Here is a 20010-nt window from a genome sequence, read left to right as displayed (position 1 = left end):
CTGACCTCATATGCAGCAGTGGTGCCCTGACATAAACCTGGAATTTCAGCTCTGAAGCCCATGCTGCCTTTGCATGTGATAAGACCCCAACACAGCTTAAAGATTATGCTGGATTCCCTCTCACAGCCCTAATACAAGGTAATTCGTAGATGAACACTTTCTAGGACCAGCAGAGCATTGGGCATTTCCTTTACTCCTGGCTCATTGTTTCTGAAGACACAAGGTCTTCTTTCTCTGCATCTGAGACTGGACAGTACACCTACCCAGATGAGTAAATGTTTATCTAGCTAGTGCTTAAAGCTTTCTTGGAGCAAAGTCCAAAGAGCAGGGGCTTCTCCTGAATCCCTGAGGCCCCAGACACTTAACAAAATAAAAGCTAAGGGCTTCCCTGGTGGCGCAGTGGTTGAGAGTCCGCCTGCTGATGCAGGGGACATGGGTTCGTGCCCCGGTCCGGGAAGATCCCACACACCGTGGAGCAGCTGGGCCCGTGAGCCATGGCCGCTGAGCCTGTGCGTCCGGAGCCTGTGCTCCGCAGCGGGAGAGGCCACAACAGTGAGAGGCCCGCGTACCGAAAAAAAAAAAAAAAGCTAAGTTTCAGTACAAAAGGCTTTGTAAACCTTAGCTCACCTGTTTTCAGGGGGGAAAAAAAGTTTTTCTTCCTGTGTGTCTCTTCTACTATCACACAGAACACTCACAACACTCTGACACCAGATGTATTGGGCGGAGCATGTTCCCCCAACCAAGCAATTTTCTGCAACATCACCTGGGTGTTCTACAATTTAACTCAATCCTGACACTGTCTACCTGGAGTTAGCATCAGATCCCAGGGGTTAAGGGCTCGGTCCCACAAGACTGCCCCCACCCCCAGACACCAACAGCAAGTCCAGGTTGTCACCTGGGCTTCTAACCAATTGGCAATAAATCTGAGGTTCCTATGACCCCATCCTTGGGTTCAATTAATTTGCTAGAGCAGCTCACAGAACTCAGGAAAACTGTTACTTACATTTACCAGTTTATTATAGGACTGATAAACGGTATAGATGAACAGCCAGCTGAACAGATACATGGGGTGAGGCCTGAGAGGGTCCCAAGCACCATGGTTCTGTCACCATGGAGGTGGGGGTGCGTTGCCCTCCTGGTACATGGATGTGTTCACCCACCTGGAAGGTCTCTGAACCCCATACTTCTGGGATTTTTATGGAGGCTTCATCACGGAGCCATGATTAATTATTAACTCCATTTCCAGCCCTTCTCCCCACTCTAGACAAGTGGAGCTGGGGCTGAAAATCCCCAGCTTCTAATCATGGCTTCATCTTTCTGGTGACCAGCCCCCATCCAGGGGCCCACCCAGAGTGGCTTCATTGAACAAAAAATACTCCTAGTACTCTTATCCCTTAGGAAGTTACAAGGGTTTTAGGAGCTCTGTGCCAGGAAAAATGAGCGAGGGCGTGGGGTTGGGGGGAAGACATAGACCAACATATATTTTTTCTAGTATCTCACATCACCTAATCTCCTTCAAACCCCAGGAGGTATGTATAATCATTTTCATCCCCCTTTCACAGCTAAGGAAACTGAGAAGTCAAGTAACGAATTCAACGTCACCGAGTTAGTAAGTGGGGCAGAGCTAGGTTTTGGACCCAGGCAGTCTCACGTTGGTGGCCAAGCTTTGAAGCACTCCTCAGCTTCCCCTCTACTGCTGTGGAATGGAGAACGTAGTGGGTTTCGTTCAGCTGAACGTCACATTGCTAAGGCTCCCAGCACACGGCCAGCTGTGGGACTAGTCACCTCATTCTTCCACGACCTCAGCATAGCAAAGCTATGAGTCATCGCCCTCACTCTGCTAAGCATTAACTCCTCCACTTGAGTGGGCTCCCATCGCCCAACTGGCTTCCCTTTTTAAACTTCGGCAGGACTTGACTCATCAGCTCATGCCTGGACCTATCCTGACTCTGACTGTGGTCTTTCTATGCAGCCTCCAGAGCCCCTCACTGGATCAGATTCTGATGTCACCTAGAGGTGGTCCTGATTTCCCCTCTCACACTTCCATATTGACCCCACTCACTCTTCCCCTCGTCTGACAGAAACCTCTCAATCTTCCTCTCTGGTACAGTACCAGAAAGTGTGGGAGAAAAAGAGAAGCCCTGCAAAGGATGTTGAAATCGATGGAACTGGTCAAAATGGCTCCTATCCACAGCTGTAGCTGCTCCCTCTAAATAATGATCTACAGGTGTCAGGTTGTGCATTCTACTGCAGTGACTCTAAATCCTTACAATAAACCCGCAAGGTAAACATTCTCATCCTCATTTTATAGACAAGGTGGTTAACTGAGAAAAGCTGGTTAACTTGTCTAAGGTCACACAGCTAATAAAGAAACAGAGCCAGAATCTGTACCTACGTCTCCCTGGCTCCACAACCTGAGTGTGTGTTTGCTACCACACCAATGCCTCACTAGAAGCTGTCAGAAATGTTGAATAAAGAAGATGCATAGGGACTTCCCTGGTGGTGCAGTGGTTAAGAATCCACCTGCCAATGCATGGGACGGGGGTTCAAGCCCTGGTCCAGGAAGACCCCAGATGCCGCGGAGCAACTAAGCCTGTGCACCACAACTACTGAGCCCGTGTGCCACAACTACTGAAGCCCGCACGCCTAGAGCCCATGTTCCGCAAGAGAAGCCACCACAATGAGAAGCCCTAGCACCGCAACAAAGAGTAGCCCCTGCTCAATGCAACTAGAGAAAGCCGGCGTGCAGCAAGGAAGACCCAACGCAGCCAAAAATAAATGAATTTTTAAAAAATGTGCACACATTACATTTTATTGCCTTTTCTCACAGGTCAGCCAAAAAAAAGTACATAAATTCCTGTCTTATCAGCAGCCACAATGTCACACATTTATTCAATTATTCCACATCTTTTTTTAAAAAAGGCCTCAGTTGCAGGCACTAAACGTCAGATTAAACTACAGGAAACTCTTTCCCCTTCTCCACCTCCCCCAGTTCCCACCTCTGAAGTTATGAAAAGAACTGTTTCTGTCTACAGTAAGGAATTAAATAGTTTCAACCCAGAACATAACAATTGATTCAAATGCAGAATACACTCTGGACCATGATTCAAGGCATTCTTTGAGACATTTCCTGTTTTTTGATTAGCTACACTGGCTTCCCTCTCAGTTCTGTGAAGGTCACCATTGCAGTAATTAACCCGCTTGCCAACCTCCCAATAACATTTCCTAAGAACTGAACACGCACTCCTTGCCAAGCCACCATGCCCTCGTGCACAGAACCATTTCCTTTGCTGTTCACCTACAGTGTGAACTCTTATTGAAATAGTGAGAGAAACACCATGACTCCTAAGACCGGAATGGCACATCTGTGCTGAGGGGACCAGGGTGAATGTTAATCCTACGTCAACTTGGCTAGTCCATGGTGCCAGCTGTTTGGTCCAACAGTAGTCTAGATGTTGCTGCGAAGGTATTTTATAGATGTGGCTAACATTTGCAATCAACTGTCTTTAAGTAAAGCAGATTACTCTCTATAAGGTGGGTGGGCCTCATCCAAACAGCTGAAGGCCTTAAGAGGAATAACTGAGGTTTCCTAGCGAAGAAAGAATTCTGCCTCAAGACTGTATCAGAAGATCCTGCCCAAGTTTCCAGCCTGCTTGCCTGCCCTTTAGATTTCAGTCTCAAGACTACATCAACTCTTACCTGAATTTCCAGCCTACTTCTCTGCTGTTGGGCTGCACCCTGCAGGCCTACAAGGCCTGTGCTTGCCCAGCTTCAAAACCAAAGAAAGAGCCCGGAGCAAGCAACAGAGACATCAATGGTTTAATGGAAGGGGGGAGCTTACACCTCTGAAGCAAGGTCCTGGAGCGGCACCCCCACCATGCGCTGCAGATGGCAGGCAGGACGTGGCAGCAGTCTTCAGTCCCGGGAAGAAGGGGAGGTTACCACTTATAAAGGAATTGATGTCAGATGCGCTCATTAGTTACCAGGGAAACCAGCAGAGGGGCATGTCCTTCACGGCCCCTTTGATAAGAACAATCACCAGCTGGGGCCTGGGGCAAGTAAGTAGGAAGGTGAGTCAGGTGAGTAAGATACAGGTAAAGCAGGCACTGGTCGGGCAGGGGATGTAGAGAGAGCAAGAGAACAGCCATCTTGAGTGGCCTGACCATATACCTGCCCCAGAAATTTCAGTCTTGCCAGCCCCTACAATTGCATGAGCCCTCTCCCCCCTCTGTCTCTGTCTCTCTCCATTTATATGTACATATATATTATTGGTTCCAGAGAAACGGAACCAACTGGTAATACCAGGTGCCCGTGGAAGTAAGAACATCTACGAGGGTAACACATTTTACATACTTCCAAATACATACACACCATCTCACTGATCCTAAGAATGCTGCAAGGAGAAGACAGGTATTAGTCCAGCTCTTCTCACTGGACTTTCAAATCAGGGAACTCTCCATTTCCCTGAGCTGTTACCTCAGGGAGACATAAGGCTCAACCCCCAAGCTCAGAGTCCCTCTTGTGTGAACTGGTGAATTTAGACTGGATGATCTCTAAGTTTTCCTCCAGGTCCAATACGAAGTGCCCCCAAGTCCTGACTGGTTAGATTGCTGCGTCTTACTGAAATGGCCCCAGGAGAAACAGGGGTGCTACTTACAAAGCTTTCTTAAGTAACTCAGCTCTTTGGTACGCAAGGTAGATCAGCCATGCATCTAAACTTGACCTCCCATTCAGAAATACTTCTGCATCTTCTCTGGGTCCTGGATTATGCCCCCTTTGTTTTGAGAAACATTCACAGACATACACAAAGGCATCCACTATCTGGCTTAAAATTTCAGAGCCCCCTGAAGCCCTTCCACACATGGCTAACAGTTATTAAGTGCTCTGACCTAGTCACTGTTCCCAGCGCTTCCCATGACTGTCTCACTTAATCTTCACACCAACCCTAAGAGGTAAATTCTATTATGATCATCTCCAGTTACAGAGGAAGAACCCAAGACACAGAGAGGGTAAGCAACTTATCAGGAGTCACACAGCAAGTGAGTGGTAGAGCAAGGATTGAAACTCTAGAAGATACAGACACAGAGCAATTTCCAAAATTGGAGGATTAAGACCAGACTGTGACTTCTTCAAGGCTGGGACTGCATTATTAACATTGTTATCCCCCCCAGAGTCATTTCTCCATGATTTGAATGAAATGGACTTGATAAGCTCATAAGTATTATGACTAAAGTTGCTTCAATGATTAAGAAAATGAATACAAAGTGCTCAGCATAGGGCCCAGCATGTCGTAAGCACTAAACCAGCAGGAGCTAGTACATCAATATTATTTCCTCTTACGGCACCTGAGCAGCACCCAGTGTGGACTCCAGGAGGTTTCCCAGGCTGTGGAGCCCTCTCTGGAGGGCAGGGCCCCAGTGACTAAAGGAAGTGCCCAGGGGCCTGGGCACAGCCCTGGTGGAGCAATTCTGCCACGTGGCTCCATTCCAGGCCTCTGAGGCTCGCCAGAGGCAGCTGGCATGTGGGTAGTGCCTGCTCCTCCCTGGAAGTGAGCCTGGCAGCTACCAGCATCTAGAAGAACGTCCACAAGAACCAGGAAGCAGGGAAGGCTCCAGGAAGGGCCAGCAGGACACTACTCCGCCCTCAGGTGTTAGAGGGACTCATGAAGACAGGTGGCCCATCCAGGTCAACCTGGCTGAAGGAGTATCTCTATTTGCTTCCCAACCGGCTGCAGTAATGCTCCAGGAGATGTTGCCAAACCGGTTCTAAGAGAAAGGCATTTTGGCCAAATGGCAACTGGGACACAAAGCGAGGCTGTTTTGTAAATTTCTGAAACAGTCGCTGACGTTGCTGATTAAAGGAACGCCCAGACAAAAAGGCAGGCTGGGTTACCGCTCAGCGTTCTGTTCCCAGTGCCCCAGTGGCCTCTGGAGCCGCCCCTTCAGGCACACACACTCTTGAATCAAAACCAAATCCTCAGGGGAGCTGCGGTGAAGCCCAGTCAATCTGAACAACTCATACAGCATCTACTTCCTAAAAGCTGACCCTGGGGTGTGGTCACGTTCCAGCCCTGCCAACTGCCTGGGCTGCAGATGAAAGGATCCCAGGTCGGGCAGGCACCTGGATCGGCTCTCTCGGTGGAGAACTGAACACCAGCATCCGTTCTGTGCCGGACACTTGAAACACATTCACGTCAAATCCTTATGCGGGAGTGTTGGGCTGCACCCCGCAGGCCTCCAAGGTCTGTGCTTGCCCAGCTTCAAGACCAAGGAAAGAGCCCAGAGTCAGCAACAGAGACATCAATGATTTAATGGAGGGGGGCACTTACACGTCTGAAGCAAGGTCCTGGAGCGACACCCCCACCATGTGCAGCGAACGATGGGTAGGACGCGGCGGCAGTCTTCGCTCCCGGGGAGGGGGCCCCGTGTGGTGGAGGAGAGATTACCAGTTATAGGGAATTGACATCAGGTGGGCTCATTAGTTACCAGGGAAACCAGCAGAGGGGCGCGTCCTTCATGCCCCTTTGATGAGAACAGTCACCAGCTGGGGCCTGGGGCAAGTACCTAGGAAGGTGAGTCAGGTGAGTAAGATACAGGAGAAGCAGGCATTGGTCGGGCAGGGGTTGTACAGAGAGCAAGAGAACAGCCATCTTGAGGGGCCTGACCACACACTTGGGGGTGGCTCTGGGTTTGTGAAAACCAGGGGTGGCCTGTCTGTATTGTATCTGTGGTATCTGGTTGCAGTGCCCCTCTACGTACCTGACCCCAGGGATATCTCGGAAGAGAGGTGGACCAAGATTGTAAGGGTTATACAGGGTATGTAGGGGTGAAGTACATGGTCAGGCAACTCAAGAAGGCTGTTCTCTTGTTCTCTGTACATCCCCTGCCCGACCAGTGCCTGCTTCTCCTATATCTTACTCACCTGACTCACCTTCCTACTTACTTGCCCCAGGCCCCAGCTGGTGATTGTTCTTATCAAAAGGTCCGTGAGGGGCGTGCCCCTCTGCGGGTTTGCCTGGTGACTAATAAGCCCACCTGACGTCAATTCCCCTATAACTGGTAATCTCCACCCCCTGCCCCCCACCCCAGTGAAGACTGCTACCATATCCTGCCCACCGTCCACCACACATGGTGGGGTGTTGCTCTAGGACCTTGCTTCAGACATGTAAGCTCCCCCCTCCATTAAACCATTGATGTCTCTGTTGCTGACTCCCTGCTCTTTCTTTGATCTTGAAGCTGGGCAAGCAGAGTCCTTTTAGGCCTGCAGGGTGCAGCCCAACAGGGAGGTACTAATATCCCCATTTTGCAGATGAGGAAACTGAGGTTCAGGGGTGTTAACTGACTTGCCCAAGATCACAAAGCTACTAACTGGCAGAGCTGAGCTTCAGCCCCATGCCTGCCTCATTTCCAAACCTGTGCTCTTCACCAGCACCTCAGGCTGAGGGTGCCAGGCAACCTGCCACATTTTCACCACTTACCAGCTGGGTGGCCTTGGGCACTGACTCCAGCTCTCCATACCTAGATTTCGTCATTAATAAACATGGCAACCTAATGCCCAGGAGTAATAGGTACCAAATTTGGGGCTCATGCCAGGCACTCTTCAAAGGGCTTTGTATGTTACCTGTTGCTATTATTGTCCTTATTTAAGCCCAATAGCACAATAAAATTAAGTCGTTTGTCCAGGCTCACCTGCTAGTAAGAAACAAAGCCATAATCTCGATGCAGGTGTTCTGGCTCCCAAGACTTAATCTCTGGTGACTCTGGCTAACACGTTTCTGAGACACAATCTGCCAGAGACTGAATTAAGACTGGTGCTCTGCAGATTCACTTCGGGCCCTGCTTGAGGAGATGACTTCCTGTTGTTTCAAGAGAGCCCCTCAAGGCCTCAGTGTTCTGGAAAAGGGGATGAAAAAGGTCACCTCGTAGGGTTGCATTGAGGATCAAAGGAGAGAGCGTGAGAGTGCCAGGACACAAGGGACATGCCTCTGTGTAGGATTCACATCAGAATCATAAACGGCCTCCATTAGCCAACATGAAGAGGATCCAGTTCCTCTGCCCTCCCTGACTCTAAGAGATTGTATCAAGAGGAAAGAGTCACAGAAAAGAACTTTGAAAATAAGCACAAAGCACTGAGTCAAAAGCTTGATAACTCCATCCTAACCCTCCTAGGCAACAATCTTAGCTGAGTGACGACTCAGCCTCAGATCCTGATATCCCATAATTAATCCTCTCTTTTAATGGGATTTTTGCCCTTGCCAGCAGTTTTGATCCACTACACTCAGCCCTCCTTCCTATGCTGAGAAGAGCTTTGGCCTTGGGGCTCTTGAGCAGAGCTGGGCTGGTCAGTTGCTGCAGGTATGAGGGAAAACTGGAGATCAGATAGTGTCTGTGGATGGCGGCTTGTTAGTGGGAGAGGATGGAGGGTAGACTTAATGCAAGAGAGATGCCAAGCACTGGGAAAGCCAGACACGCACGACGCAGTGGGAAAGTGCATGAGACAAAGAGTCTTGGTCTGGGGTTCGAGTCCTTGCCTCTTCCTGGTCACCCAGCTTTGGTCACTCTTGTCCTCTCTGAGACTCAAGGTGCTCATGTGTGAAATGAGTATAAACAATACATGTCCTGGACACCTGCTAGAGTTGTTCTGAAGAACAAACATGACCAAGCCCAGGAAAGGGCTTTCTGCACTGTAAGCGCCCTGGGAAGAAGCTCCTTCCTCAGGCCATGTCTGTCACACATGGGAGGCCACCGTAATGTGTCCAGCACACTGGGACAAACTGAAGGGCATTTGGAGCCCCAGACAAGACCCCTGAAGCCAGAGGTATCTGGCTTCAAGGCACCAGAGCCCCAGGCCCTGGCACTGGTCTGATCAGATGCCTTCAGGGCTGAATTTGGCCAGGGAAACAGAGCCTGGATTGTCAGGCTTAGGGAGCTAAGCCCCGAGCCCAGGTGCACTAATTACCCCAGGGTGGGTCAAATGCAGCCTCGCCACACAGGGGTGGGTGTTACAGCCTCAGGGTGGGCCTGTGTATCCCAGCTCCACCTGGAACCTAGTGTGGGGTCTTGAACAAAGCAACTCACTCTCCCCAAGACGTGGTCTCTTCAGCTGTAAAGTGAGGGACTTCATTTTTTTGGTGAGAAATAAATGAATGCATACATGTGAAGCTTTAGTGCAACGCTTCATAGCTAGAAAGTGCTCGTCATCAATATAACCTGCAAAATTTATGCCTCCTTTCCAGGAGTTTAAACTCATTGAACTCTGCATTCACTGAACTCTCGCTGGATCTACAGCTAGACTACAAGCTGCGTGCAGGCAGCGGCCACGTCTGGCTTGTTTCCCATCCAGCTTGCGGTGCTGAGCCCAAGGCCTGGCAAAGTACACTCTCGACCAAGATTTGTTAAATGAGTTTATGCCTGAGAGGACCAGTAGGAAGAAACAGCAGCAAAAAAGAGGATGGAAAGAGACAGGGACTGCCCGGGCAGTGAATTCCAACAATGAGGAGAGATAAGCAAAAAGAATGGGTTTTTTTTTTTTTTTCCTGTCTTTTTTTAAATAATGAAAGAGGGATAAGGGAAGGGATTTTTTTTATAATTGATAAGTTATGCTATTGGGATGAAAAGATGATGAAAGTAATAAACCAGAAAACTAAGGTAAGGGGAAGTGGAAACTCACCCTGCCATTCAAATATTAGGATGTTAATACTTTACATGTAATAAGTAAAGAGTTGTAGTCGCCACTAATAAAATGGCTCCCACTTGACTCTCCAGGAACTGATTCACTGCTAAGCTATGTCGGCTCTGAGCTTCTGAGTCACAGTGCGTCCTAAAGGCTTTCATACCCTGGGGAAACTCACCCCAGGAGGGCTGGGTTTTGTTTTTTCTTCTTCTTTTTTTAAAGTTCTTTTGTTCTTGGTACACAGTCTTCCTCTTTCAGACTGGGTCCAGATGCCCCTAGCACACGGAACAATTCAATCCGTTCAGAGAGGGGAGGAAGGGATCATAATTTGACTTGGTTGTTTTAGGCACATTTTTTTTTTCTCTGTAACCATGATGACCTCCAGGAAGACACACGGAGGCTCTGGAATCAAGAGTCCAGAGATGAATCCTCACCTGTCTCTGTCTCAGTTTCCTCATGCGTAAAGCCAGACTTCGAGAGGTGAGGTGGGAATAAACATCTATTTTTAGTCCAGGTACCTTAAAGACATCATCTCATTTGACTTTTACAATCTTCATGGGTAGGCCTTATACCCACTTCACAGCTAGGAAAACTGAGATTCAGAGAGGTTTCTTGTCGTTAATTAGACCAAAGCCCTAATGTCAAGGTCAGAGGTAGGCTAGGGCTCCCCTGCCTTCCAGCTTCCTTTGAGATGCAGCTTAATGAATCCCAAACAGCATGTGGAAGGAAACCCTGAAGTCCTAAATACTCAAGATCAGTTTTGTAGTTTGTGGTCACAGGGATCTGGTCTCATTTGGTCCTACGTGGTCCCCCTGGCCTCTGAGATCCTAAACTGAATGACTGAAGGGAGGAGCCAGAATCATTCATTCAACATTATTTATTGGTCATCTACTATTGGCCAGGCACTGAGCTAGGTGCTGGAGAAAGAGACATGGTCCCTGCCCTCATGAAGCTTCCAGTATGATTGAAGAGGCACACAAATCAAATAAGCCAGCAAATACATAACTACATGTTCCAATAGACGCCACAAAGGAGTATAGGATGTTAGGGGACAGAACTACAGGGCACCTGATCTAGGGCTACTCTGATCTCCCAGGATGTGCTGCTGGGAGAAGCAGGGTGACCTCTGGTTCCAGCCTTGGCCTGGGGAGCCCAGACCAACCGGAAGACCTGGTACTGCAGGGACAAGGCTATTTCCCACTTGCCTTCTGCTCTGCTATGACTCTCAGCACAACCTTGGCTGCACAGACCTCACAAGGCCAGGGCCCCACTGGTCAAGAGGCCACCAGGCTCTCAAGCCTGCTGCTGAGCCCCTGACAGGCAGGCTTCCGGTCCCAGGAGGGCTGCTTCATTGCTGGCCACTGAGGCTGCAGAAACACTGCAGGGATTCTCACTTTGAGTTAATGAGGCAAATGTGAGCCGAAAATCCAAGTCAACAGAGAGTTGCTAAGAATCTACCGTTTATATCCCTTAGGATGACTATTATCCCCAAACAAACAAACAAAAACCACAGAAAAAAACAAGTGGTGGCAAAGAAATTGGAACCCTTTTGCACTGTTGGGGGGAATGTAAAATAGTGCAGTCACGATGGAAAACAGTATGGTGGTATCTCAAAAAATTAAACATAGATTTACCAAATGATCCAACAATTCTACGTCTAGGTATAAACCTCAAAGAACTGAAAGCTGGGACTCAAACGATATTTGTACGCCCACGTTCACAGCATGATTCACAATAGCTAACAGGTGGAAGCAACTCAGGTCCATCAGTGGACGAATGTATAAACAAAATGTGGTATAGACATACTATGGAATATTATTTAGCCTTAAAAACGGAAGGGAATTCTGACACATGCCACAACATGGATAAAACTTGAAGACAGTCTGCCAAGTGAAATAAGCCTGTCACAAAAGAACCAATATTGCATGATTCCACTTGTACCAGGTACTTAAGAGTCATCAAACAGAGAGACAGAAAGTAGAACTGTACATTTAAAAATGATTTAAAAGGTAAATTTTATGCTATGTATATTACAGCACCATTTAAAAAAAACCCTGCTATATGCCTAGCTGAGAGGCTATCATGTGCTCTCACAGATGAATCAAACGTGGGCTCTGCCTTCAAGCCGCCTGTGCGCCACAGCTGAAGGGCATCCCATTTATTCATGTAAGCCTGGGCCACCCCTCAGACGTCCCCCAGGGTTCTGTATGTACCCCCAGCAGTGCGGAAGGAGTCAGGCATAAAAGGGGGAGGAAATGAGCATTTGCCACATAACTCCTACGCGCCAGGCACTGTGATAGTGTTTTATCACCGTTGATCCTTAAGAGTACCCTTGTGAGGTACATGTAATTCTCCCCATTTTATAGGCAAGGAAAGAAAAGCTCAGGAACATAGTTGCCCCAAAGATTTAGCTCCTAGTGATAAAGTCAGAAGTGAAACTCTGCTCAGTCCAAAGTTCATCCCCTTTCACGTAATGTGTTGATTACAAAGAAAGGGGGCTCCTTAAAGGAGGGGTAGGGGTGGGGTCAGATTACAGCTTAAAGATGGGAAGAAGCAGGTCTAATCCCCAAACTGGAGGGAGATAAACTGGATGGTTCACGTTCTCGGCCCTCCGAAGCTTACCTTGTGTAGGATCCACCTTGTCTGTCCCGGGATTCTGTATTCCTTGCCACAGCTGATTGGACCAGGGGTGAGACCAAAACTGAACCAATTGGAGTCTTGGTCTCAAGCATCTCAATTAAGAGACACAGATGCTGTAGCAGATGTGGAGTCAGGACCAAGTCATCTCCGTGGTAACCCAGAGCCCCATGCAAGCTGCTAACTGCAAGGGAGCAGCGGTAAGAGTCCCCACTAAGGCAGCCAATGTGCAGAGAGGAGACGGATGCAGTGCAGGGAAGGGCGGAGGCCTGAGGCACACAGTCCCCTGGGGAGCCAGAGCAAAGGCTTCCCTGCCCGACAGGTGAGACCCATGATTGTATTCTGGGAAATTTCTCTCTGACTTTAGGGGAAAAACTTGAGCAAACCCGAGTTCCTTGCAATTCAACAACTGCTGACATGACACTTTGTCCCTCAGGTGGGACAACTGGGTTGGGAGAGAAGGACCTTTTGTGAGTGAGATCACAGCTCAGCTTGGTTGAGGAAATGCTCCCCATTTGACCTTTGGGAGAATAGCAAAATGTGTCTTTGGTATCACTTTCTATTTCTGTGCCTCTCTTCTACCTCTTCCGGGGGCCTCCCTCTCCAGTCTCAGGTAGCTAATGCCCTCAGGCTGGCCTCTGGCAGAGACACCCCACCCAGCCCTGCAGGTATGCACAGGCTAAACACTCCCTAACCCTAACCCTCATGTCCTATTTTACAGACGAGAGTGAGGAAGGATGGCCCAACTGGCCTGCCCAGCAAGGTTTTCTTATTCATTTAATTCGATTGGGCTGCTTCCTTAGTATCTTTCACATTAGCTCCTGCCTTCTCATTCTAGCCCTGGAATGAGCTCCCTCTGCTGTGGAAAGCATTTGCCTCAACTAGTAAACCACCTAATTAGTCTACCTGACTAGAACTAATCTGTCCACAACGCAGCCTAGTGGCCCCCCAGTGATTTGTGAGTAAAGCGCAATCCCAATCACACCAGATTACTCTGTCAACCTCACCCCACAGGCCCGTGGCTCCCTGGCCTTTTTTGGTGCTGTTCCAAACCTAGAATGTCTTTGTTTTCATTACTTCTGTCAAATTTCCACTCATCCTTTAAGACCAACTCGAGGACACTTTGTCCATGGAGCTTTTCACGCTTCCATCTGCTTTTGCATTATAATTTTTGCATGTCTATTCTGGTTTGTAACTCATTCTTGTGTTCCAACCAGTTGCTTCCCTAGAAGACCTACCCATGTTATACGTATTTTTCTAGACTTGATTTCTGATATACTGTCTGGTACATTTTAGGGCTCCATAAAAGAAAACGTTATCGAATAGGGAAGGAAGTTTAGGAATTCCCATGTGCAATTTCACATGTGTATTCATTTAATCCTCAAACACCTCTGCGAGGTAAGAGGTGTTATTAAGAACTCTGAAGCTGAAGGTTTTAATTCATTAGCTCATGAGCACTTAGGAAGTTAAGAGGGGAGAACTGGGATCCTCATTCCTAGGGCTCCTCATTCCTAGGGCTCCCTGGCTCCAAAGCCCAGGGCTCCTAGGCTTTGCATCCTAATGCCTAAGGCCAAGTTAGCTGATAAGGCTTAAGGTGTCAGATGTCTAAGCAGCTGTTTCTGCGTGAAAACTCTGCTCAGACCCACTTGAAGCACACCCCTATTCAACAGAACAGCTGTTCAATAGAAATTACAAAGTAGGTAAGGTCACGGCTGCCGTATCACAGCAGATGCATTATGCCTTACAGACCACTGCACGTTTCATGTATGAATTTTCAACATAAAACTGGCAGCTTCACATCTTTCTTGTCAGGATCAAGAAAGCAAAAAGTAGCACGACACCGGTTTGCCCCTGGGTAGCAGGTGTTAGGCACTCAGCGTTAGAAATGTGTGAAGTGGCCCTTTGCCAAGCCTCATCCACAAAGCACCTGAGAGAATATTAAGCGTAATTCTTCCTGAAAGAAGGGAGAATGGCGGACTTCTGATGGTCCCTTTCAGGACCAAGAATCAATGACTTTATTGAGCTAAGAGGTCTCAAATCTCTTGCCAGGGCATTGTTTCTAGGGTCAACCTTTAAAAGGTATATTCAACATCAGTGACATGTTAGATGCGGCAGAGGATATAAAAACCCCATGCCTTCTTGGCCGAGCCAGAGACTCACCAGTAAACCCAAACCAGACAAAGACCAGAGCCCCTGAACATGCCTTGAGGGCATGCAGTTAAGATCTGTCGTGGAGGAGGAAAACAAGTCACACTGATTGACTTTTAAAAGGCAACTGTGGGACTTCCCTGGTGGAGCAGTGGTTAAGAATCCGCCTGCCAATGCAGGGGACACAGGTTCAAGCCCTGGTCCGGGAAGATCCCACATACTGCGGAGCTGCTAAGCCCATGTGCCACAACTACTGAGCCTGCGCTCTAGAGGCCGCGAGCCACAACTACTGAGCCCATGTGCCACAACTACTGAAGCCTGCGCGCCTAGAGCCCGTGCTCCGCAAGAAGAGAAGCCACCGCAATGAGAAGCCCACGCACCACAACGAAGAGTAGACCCCGCTCGCCGCAACTAGAGAAAGCCCGCACGCAGCAACGAAGACCCAACGCAGCCCAAGATAAATAAATTAATTAATTAAAACAAAACAAAACAAAGTCTTCACGTTGAGAGAGGCCTCAGAAGTCTGTCTAATCTAATCTCAGCTAGATTCAGTCTCACAACCTGGCTGTCTGCGTGAAACTCAAGGGAAAATGGCCACCTCTGGCTGGCAGGCACTCTGATCTTAAGATTCAGAGCTGGTTCTCGGAACCTGGTGAACCCAAAGAACATGAAAAATCAAGTGGGTTTTGTGGTTTCCATAATCTCCTTCTGCACTGCTAAGTATCCATGACATCCACACCACAGGGACTCCAGTAACCCCCAAATCCTCCTGGTTCATACTAGGTCCTAAGAAGTTCAGTCTCAGAAGGGGACTGTACACGAGAGACTGAGGTCAACTCTAAACCAGTTGGTTGTCAGTACAGCACATTCCCAACTACAGTCTAACAGGGGGCCTCACTGTCTATACAGGTATCACCATTAACACTCCCATCACTTGGCCATTCTTCCCACCATCCTACCGCTTGAGAAGTGTTGCTTACTGCCTGACCTTGCTGTTTTATGTACTCAAGAGGCAAAATTGTACACATTTCAGTAAATTCAGGGGCTTTCTTCGGTGCTGCCTTGATCCTCTGTTAGGGCTTTTTACATCCTACTCTCCCCACTCTCCCCCACGCCACCCTGTGAAGTGCATCCAGCTTTGCTCCATTCCCACTGATGGATATATGGTGGTATCAGTATCCTCAGTTCTGTCAGAACTTAATGTTAGCGAATTCCCTGGTGGAGCAGTGGTTAAGAATCTGCCTGCCAATGCAGGGTGCACGGGTTTGAGCCCTGGTCCGGGAAGATCCCACATGCCGTGGAGCAACTAAGCCCATGCACCACAACTACTGAGCCCGCGAGCCACAACTACTGAAGCCAGCGCGCCTAGAGCCCATGCTCCGCAACAAAGAGAAGCCACCGCAGTGAGAAGCCCGCGCGCAATGAAGAGTAGCCCCCGCTCACCACAACTAGAGAAAAGCCCACATGCAACAACAAAGACACAATGCAGCCAAAAATAAAAAACAGTAAAAGAAAAAAAAAAAGAACAATGTTACTTAATCTTACCCAGTACTCAAAATTGGAAGGCACTCCTGGAAAGGGTTTGCCATCACCAGTGTTTTAAACCATTGGAATAGATTGAAAGCAAGAAAAATGCTATATTCATTACTATATCTGCTTTAGTGCCTAAGGCAATGCCTTCCATACCTTGCTGAGAGCAGTTATTCAGTACATGGAACTGTAAAATTATAAAACCTTAAAGCTGGAAGAAATCTCAAGATCAGTTCCCATGATTCCACAGCTGAGAAATTTGAGACTTGGGTGATTAAATCTGGGTCATCGGCTACTTTGTCAACGTTAGCCAGAGTCCAGATGTTCCTACTTTAAGTTGAGTTGTTTCTTCCATCGGGTTGCTTATCAGATGAATGAATGAATGAATGACTTTACTGCTCAACTGATACTATGAAAGGAGACTGGAAAACAGACTGAAGTTAAATAACCTAGCAAAAGTAATGGTTTAGATAGCCTATATTTGCCCACCTTAACTGAAGTTTTTCACTTTCAGTTGAGTGTTTATGTCCATAGCTAAGGCAGACATACTTTTAGTCATTTAAGTTTGACCAATGCATATACACTCCAGACAAATAACAAGTCAGATTTCAATATAGTGTTAAATTTTAATTTCATTATAATCTATATGACTTGCCCCATGACATCACCAGATTGAACGTGTCTTTACATGTCAATGGTGAAGGAAACAAACTTTTCATGTTATGTCTCTATTATGTAGCTGCTTCAAGAAAAAAAAATTATAAAACCACAGTGAGATATCACCTCACACCTGTCACTATGGTTATTATCAAAAAGGCAAGAAATAACAAGTGTTGGTGAGGATGTAAAGAAAAGGGAACCCTCATACATTGTTGGTGGGGATGTGAATAAATGCAGCCACTATGAAAAACAGTATAGAGATTCCTCAAAAAATTAAGAATAGAACTACCATATGATTCAGCTATCCCACTTCTGGCATTTATCTAAAGAACACAAAAACACTAATTTGAAAAGATATGTGCACCCCTACGTTCATTGCAGCATTATTTACAATAGCCAAGGTATGGAAATAACCTAAGTGCCCATCAATGGATGAATGGATAAAGAAGATATGGTATATATATGCAATGGAAATACTACTCCGAAATAAAAAAAGGGGAAATCTTGCCATTGCAACAACATGGATAGACCTTGAGGTTATTATGCTAAATGAAATAAGTCAGATAGAGGAAGACAAATGCCATATGATTTCTCTCATATGTGGAATATAAAGAACAAACAAACAAAAAACAAATGAACAAACCAAAACGAAACAAAAACAAACCTGCAGATACAGAGAACAGAGTAGTGGTAACCAGATGGGAAAGAATGGGGAGGAAGGCAAAATGTGTAAAGGGGATCGACTGTGTGGTGAAGAATGGAAACTAAGTTTTTGGTGATGAGCATGTTGTAATGTATACAGAAGTCGAAATATAATGTTGTACACATGCAACTTATAAAATGTTATAAACCAATGTTACTGCAATAAAAAAATAAATTTAAAAATAAAATTAAAAAGAGAAAAATATTTTTAAAAGAATACATGCAAATGAACTCTGACATAACATGACTACATGATATTCACTAACCAGATTCTCAAACTACATTGTCCTTTAAGAATCCAACTTCCAGATCTTTTTTTTTTTTTAACTAAACAATCATTTGGCAGCTTTGGGTTTCATTTCTGGCATTTTCCTGCTCATCTCAGAGGGAGAGGTTTAAGGAAAGAAACAGATAAAATTGACAAAAGAAAGGAGAAAGGCACAGATTACTCAGAAACCATAAGGGAGAAGTAGTCAGGTTCCTGGAGGAAGAGAGAGTGTGCTGAGGTGTGGTCAGGAACCACATACCCATCAAGGCTCCCACTTTTTCTGCCCTCCCCTCTCACTCCCTCTCATTCCTCCTGCCAAGGAGTGAGCTGGCAATCTTACCAATGACCTTGGACAAACAGAAAATGATAAAGCTCCTAAATTCAGCTTTAGCCACACCACTCCAGCCAAAACTAGAAACACCTACAATGGCTGGGAGTGTGCCATCACTCCAACCGCTCCTGTTCCCTCCACTGCAATCAAATGTCCCGAAAAATAACCTGTTGGAATTACAATACGCCTTGTAAAGATGGTCTAGTCTAAACGCCCTCACCTGTTTTGCACAAAAGAAAACTGACATCCAGAGAAATGAGGTCACATGCCCAAAGTCATTCAGCAAGTCCAAACTAGATGCCCAAAACTTCAGACTTGCATTGTTCCGAGCTCATTTAAAGCAATTTAAAAGCTGCCAAACATGCAACGAACAAACAAAAAAACAAAACATCCCAACTTTGGAGAGATGAAGAACAATTACAAAAAGGCACAAATTAACATGAAAACAAACCAAACTAATAACTTTACTCCACCTCCCAGAAGCCCAGTGACGATAAAAGCAGCAGGGGTCTGTTTAACGGAGTAATGATACCTGGAACAACTTAATTGTGCTTTTTCCTCCTTTACCCATTTCTCACAAGCAGAGGAAATAAAAAGTGCATACAAGACTGCTGAAACTCTTAATCTGAACCAACATAGACCTTTTTGATACTTGAAATTTGGTACATCTTTCCCTCCAGGGGCTTATAGAAATCACATTATTAGAGTTAAAACATCAGGTCATTCAATGGGTCTCAAAGCCCTGGGGAAAATGCCTTCCACAGAAATCCATCCTCTCCCCTGACCTGCACAGGCAACAAACTCCAGCTAAAGCCGCAGAGGATTTGATCATTCGCAGACTTTCAAAGAATGGGACCCAAGAAACTACCATTCCAAAACAGGACTGGAGAAAAAGAAGAAAACTTGTCCTTACCCTTAAAAATAACAGAAACAATAGGATCCGGTTTCCCAAATTTCGTTTTAGGGATATTGCTGGCAGATTCAACAATCACTCGAAGCATGGCTCTCAATGGGCAGAAACCAAATTTCAGCAACGAAGTTAAGAAGACACGGGCTCTGGAGCTCGCGGCCGCGCCGCCCGGGAGAGAAGGCGGGGGAAGACTTCTCCAGCGAAGAGGAAAGGAGGAGAGGCGATGGGTGGGTCCCTGACGGATTACTGTATTTACTGAAGGTTACGTGTAAACTGATACCCAAATGCCCGAGCCTCCGCAGCGCCGCAGGCACCCACTTAAGAATTCGGGAAATGTGGGAGTGAAAAGGACAAAACCTCAGCTAAAAATAATTAGGGCAGCAAATGAAACTGAAAAGGATTTGTAGCTAATAAATGTGGACAGGTCAAGAGACCACTAAGACGCTGCAGCTAAGAGCAACAAATTTGTGAAGCCCAATTAATTGGATTTCTGTTACCCCTTCCATTCTTTGCTGAGCTTCGTGGAGTTTTAAAACTTTACTGCGTCATTTAAAATTTTCTTTTTACTTTTGCCATTTCTTCTCTCCTGCTGTTGAACTCACCCACGCAGCAACAAGTTAGAGAACAATTTGTTTTTAATCAGTTAAAGGGTGCCCCCTATTGTATGGCAGAGAAATAACTGAGTTTATTTCAAGCAAGCCCAATCCGGAGGTGGTGATCGCGGTTTACAAAATCAGTGTCCTGGGAGCTGATCGTTTTCAGTCACAAAAGGATTCGCCATAGGACTTCTTTAAAAATCCTTACGAGGTGAGAGCTGGTGACCGAAGTTTTCCTGGTCCATCAAAAGCTGCTAGCCGTCTTTAGTGAAAATGGAGTTCTCCACTCTTTCAGGATCTAGACCCCAGCAGTGTCTTCCTTTCCTTTGTTAAAGAAAAAGGTATTCGATGACACTTGTTGAAGTGGGTAAGGAAGACTTTATTCAAGGGGAAGGACTCTTTCAGTGTAGGAGGGAATTTGGACTCAACTCTGAATAGGGCATGGACAAGGGGGAATTTATAGCCAGGGAGCAGGTTGGGGGTCAGTGAATGGAAATTACCAGAAGAAAGTATTAGGGGGGAAAAGGGGATTCTGGCTCAACCGACCTAACAGGAT

General features: G+C 46.8%; 1 protein-coding gene across 3 annotated transcripts in view; it reads right to left on the bottom strand.

Annotated features, from left to right (window-relative positions):
• The window catches only part of MYOF (myoferlin), a 155493-nt gene extending 136463 nt beyond the window's left edge, over positions 1-19030 (bottom strand). For all 3 annotated transcript variants that reach the window (XM_060034462.1, XM_060034460.1, XM_060034461.1), the window contains exon 1: positions 18862-19030. In XM_060034462.1, coding sequence (XP_059890445.1) covers positions 18862-18949 — 88 coding nt within the window. In that variant the 5' untranslated portion in view covers positions 18950-19030. The remainder of the gene's footprint in view (positions 1-18861) is intronic.
• Positions 19031-20010: the final 980 nt, after the last annotated feature.

The sequence above is a fragment of the Delphinus delphis genome, chromosome 16 (assembly GCF_949987515.2).
Source record: "Delphinus delphis chromosome 16, mDelDel1.2, whole genome shotgun sequence".
Classification (NCBI taxonomy): domain Eukaryota; kingdom Metazoa; phylum Chordata; class Mammalia; order Artiodactyla; family Delphinidae; genus Delphinus; species Delphinus delphis.
The sequence above is the reverse complement of the archived record's forward strand: the minus strand, read 5'-3'. Positions and strand labels throughout refer to the sequence as shown.